Source organism: Otolemur garnettii, unplaced genomic scaffold, assembly GCF_000181295.1.
Source record: "Otolemur garnettii isolate 467f Iridium unplaced genomic scaffold, OtoGar3 scaffold00202, whole genome shotgun sequence".
In the NCBI taxonomy this organism is placed as follows: Eukaryota; Metazoa; Chordata; class Mammalia; order Primates; family Galagidae; genus Otolemur; species Otolemur garnettii.
The window spans coordinates 2,083,025-2,087,336 of NW_003852597.1; the positions used below are offsets into that span (position 1 = coordinate 2,083,025).

Here is a 4,312-nt window from a genome sequence, read left to right on the forward strand (position 1 = left end):
AAAGCATTGGCTTGGCGCCTATGGCTCAAGTGGCTAAGGCGCCAGCCACATACACCTAAGGTGGCGGATTCAAATCCAGCCCGGGCCTGCCAAATGACAATGACAGTCACAACCAAAAAAATAGCCAGGTATTATGGCAGGCGCCTGTGGTCCCAGCTACTTGGGAGGCTGAGGCAGGAGACTCACTGGAGCCCAGGAGTTGGAGGTTGCTGTGAGCTATGATGCCATAGCACTCTACCCACGGTGACAGCTTGAGGATCTGTCTCAAAAAAAAAAGGATCAAAGCATTGGCTTGGTGCCTGTGGCTCAAGTGGCTAAAGTGCCAGCCACATACACCTAAGATAGCAGGTTCAATTCCAGCCCATGCCCGCCAAAACAACAATGACGGCTGTAACCAAAAAATAGCCAGGCATTGTGGCAGGCGCCTGTAGTCCCAGCTACTTGGGAGGCTGAGGCAGGAGACTCGCTTGAACCCAAGAGTTGGAGGTTGCTGTGAGCTGTGATGCCAACACACTCTACCCAGGGGGATAGTGACAGGCTCTGTCTCAAAAAAAAAAAATAGAATCAAAGCCTAACATAATTCAATTTTGACTTTAACATTTAGGCTTTTGGCAAAAGGAACCAGACCCAGTATGACTGCTGTACTATTCTCGGTCAAAGAAACCCATGCTTGGTAAAAGTGAAGCAAAGAAGTTAAAGGAGCAACAACAAAGGGCTTTCTCAGGAAGAAGCAGGGAAAGGCTCTGATTGGCCTTGCTCTGCTAAGGTAACCTATCTGGCAGTCTAGCTCACCCAACTGCAGGCCTACAAAAGGCCATACAAGAATCTGACCACAAGGACCGCATATGAGTGCAGCTCACAGGAGAGTCCGACCCAGCATCAGGAGGAGACACAGTACCTTTGGCAAGGCGCTCCAACCGTTTTCCGTGCTCGGGTGGAACAGAGTACCTGCAATCACATGAGAGCATTAGACCCTGGGCAGGGGACAGGTATAGGAGTTAAGGGGCTTGTTTCCAATTTCAAAATAACCTTGAAACAGCAGATTTTTAAAACTTCCCAAGGCTCGGCGCCTATGGCTCAACCGGCTAAGGCGCCAGCCACATACACCTAAGGTGTCGGGTTCGAATCCCCAGCCCGGACCCGCCAAACAACGATGATGGCTGCAACCAAAAAATAGCCGGGCGTTGTGGCGGGCGCCTGTGGTCCCAGCTACTTGGGAGGCGGAGGCAGGAGACTCGCTTGAGCCCAGGAGTTGGAGGTTGCTGTGAGCTGTAATGCCACGGCACTCTGCCCAGGGGGACAGCTTGAGGCTCTGTCTCAAAAAAAAAAAAAAAAAAACTTCCCAAGCACTAAAATCTGGCAAAATGAAAATATTAGACTATTTAGTGAGAGAAGTGCCAGTGAATTTATTTCTTCTGAAGTCATTCATTTAATAAGACATTTATTAAATATTCACCAGGAGCCAGGATTTATGGTACACAATGTTACTCTCCTTTATAATGTTCAAATGTAAAAAAAAAAAGGATGGCATTACATAACCCCAGTACTTTAAAATGCCCCTGGCAGAACTTGAAGGGCTAAGCTTGAAAGGTATGCTAGAAGGAGGATGGAAAATAAGGTGAAGATGGATCAGACGCTTAAGAGGCCTGGCCCCATATCTGCTGAAAAACCCATTTTCCCTCAGTTTCTCCAATAGCTACATACACTTGTTACCCAATAATGAATTACTTCCCTATCCATAGGGTGTCTAAATACCACAGAAACTGCCCTTCATTGAAAGAAAGACAAAACACTTAGAACTGTTTAAAACTTTTGCAAAAGTATTAAACTATATATTCTAAAATTCACAGTAACTCTATTTTAACCTTTCTAATCTATTCTGAAGATTATTCCACAACAATGACAAATCTTCCCATTCCAACTAGCAAAACAAAACAGAGGAGAGTTGAGAAAAACGTCACCCAAAGGACTTGAGAGATCCATCAGACAACCTTGCACAGAAGTCTCTGAAGGTCCCACTTCAGATGACCTAAAGAGTTTATATAATTAATAACTAGAAAACCTCCTGATATGAGAATGGAAATCCAACATGAGGGAATTGTGAGTAAACAATTATCAAGATACCCAAGTTACATTTACAGATTCTACAAGGCTAGCCATCTAATGAAGAAAATGAGATAGTAATCAGGAGCTCAAAAGGTTTTATTCCCCAAACTAGAAACTAGAAAGCATTTGAAAAAAGAAAGGAAAACCCGAGAGAGAGGATGTAGCTGAAGATGCTGAAAGAAGAAATGAAGATGGACACAGTTTTCATAATTCCTGAGAACCCAACCCGTGCCGTGGTGCCCCCTCCAGCCTCATCATTCACTTTTCATCCTTGCAAATAGCACCCAAACAATGATGATCTTCCTCTAGCTCCCTAAACACACTGTGCTCTCTCGAACTAGGAGCTTTGCACATGTAGTCCCAAACACCTGGACACACTTCCTTCACTCTCCCATCTCCCAATACCACCACCATCCTCCCACCTACATCCTTCTCATTATAATTGTCACTACTACCAAGAAAATCTTCTCTAATCCCCACCACAATGCTCTTCTTTTTTTTTTTTTTGAGACAGAGCCTCAAGCTGTCCCCCTGGGTAGAGTGCTGTGGCATCACGCTCACAGCAACCTCCAACTCCTGGGCTCAAGCGAGTCTCCTGTCTCCACCTCCCAAGTAGCTGGGACTACAGGCGCCCGCCACAACGCCCGGCTATTTTTTGGTTGCAGCCATCATTGTTGTTTGGCGGGTCCGGTCTGGAGATTCGAACCCGCCACCTTAGGTGTACGTGGCTGGCGCCTTAGCCGGTTGAGCTATAGGCGCCGAGCCCACAATGCTCTTCTTACTTGGACCTCAGCACCCATTACTTCCCCATCAGAGCTTTTCTCACACCTTATCATTCTCTCACGCTTCTTACTATATCTCCTATCTGTGTGAAGGTAGGCACCTCATCTTACTCACTACTGCTGTCTGTAGCACCATCACTAAACTGCCGAGACTGAGACAGTTCAGGGAGAGAAGAGAGGACCAATCTTTGTCTCTCCAACAAGACTGACAACATCCTGGAGAGCAGGAAACCCTATATGCTGAGTAGTCTTGCATCCCCTCTTATTGTTAAGCACATAGTGCTGCTCACCAAATATTTTTTCCATGAGGAAAAGAAAGCTTTCTAACATCTGAAGGAGTGACTCCAGTCTTGGAAGTCTGCCTCTAAGAAATGCCTCAGGCCTGTTCAGAAAAAGAAATTAGAAAGCAGTGGGATAGCCTGCAAGAGCCCCACGGCCTTCATAACTCAGCCAACTTATGCTTCCACACAATGCTATTAAGGGTCCTGTTCTCTAAAGCCTAGTTACTCAAAAGGTGGTCTGAGCACCAGAGCTCCAATGGCATCCCAGTATCTGAAAGTATGTTTAAAGTGTAAAATACCAGCCCCACCCTGAGCCTACTGAACCAGAATCTGCATTTTAACACAATTCCAAGGTGTTTCTCATGCACGTTAAAGGTGAGCCCCTGCTTTAGTATATAAGAAGCCCAGTGCCAACTGCAGGCAGACTTTACCAGGACTTCGGTTCTCCAAAGTGCAGGTAGTTGATGCTGTATAGGTCCATGTCTTCAGTGTGCCAGGCAAAGGATGTCTTCCACATGCCAAAGTACAGGTAAGGTGTGTTCACACCCTCAATGGTGATCCCACTCTCCTTTTCTACCAAGTCCAGGATTGTTCTCAGTCGGCCAATATTCCACTCATCAACATGCTGTAAAGGAAAAATGACAGTCCAAGACAAGTTACATTTGAATATAAACTGAAGCTCTGAGACTATAAACCCCAGAGCAGGTCATCACAGAGGAGCTGTCACCTCTGCTAAATATGTGGAGCAACACGAATGTGAAGATCACAACATCTCTCACTCACTTTGGAACTACTGCTGAAGCCCATGCCAATATACCTTCAAAGGGCAAACACCACCTTGCTAGTGTAAGAAAGATTATAAAGAGCTAACAGGCACCTGTTTTAAATACCAGGAGGAAGAGTCTGTACCAAAGTAACAGGTCCAAGGGTAGAGATGGGGTCTCTTGCTCATGCTTGTCTCTAACTCCTAAGCTCAAAGGATCCTTCTACCTTAGCCTTCCAGAGTGGTAGGATTACAGGTGTGAGCCTCCATACCCATCCCTGTTATTTTTCAATAAACTGCTGTCAGTTTCTATTAAAAGCCTAATAGGCTCTGCGCCCATAGCACAGTAGTTAAAATAAACAGTGGCTCGGCTCGGCGCC

General features: G+C 45.8%; 1 protein-coding gene across 3 annotated transcripts in view; it reads right to left on the reverse strand.

The window, feature by feature from the left end:
- The window catches only part of KDM4A (lysine demethylase 4A), a 67,551-nt gene that overhangs the window by 52,181 nt on the left and 11,058 nt on the right, over positions 1–4,312 (reverse strand). For 2 of the 3 annotated variants that reach the window (XM_023507733.1, XM_012812351.2), the window contains exons 5-6: positions 3,601–3,794; positions 899–948 (exon numbers count right to left, since the gene is read on the reverse strand). In XM_023507733.1, coding sequence (XP_023363501.1) covers positions 899–948; positions 3,601–3,794 — 244 coding nt within the window. The remainder of the gene's footprint in view (positions 1–898; positions 949–3,600; positions 3,795–4,312) is intronic. The other variant, XM_023507734.1, reaches the window with a different exon arrangement.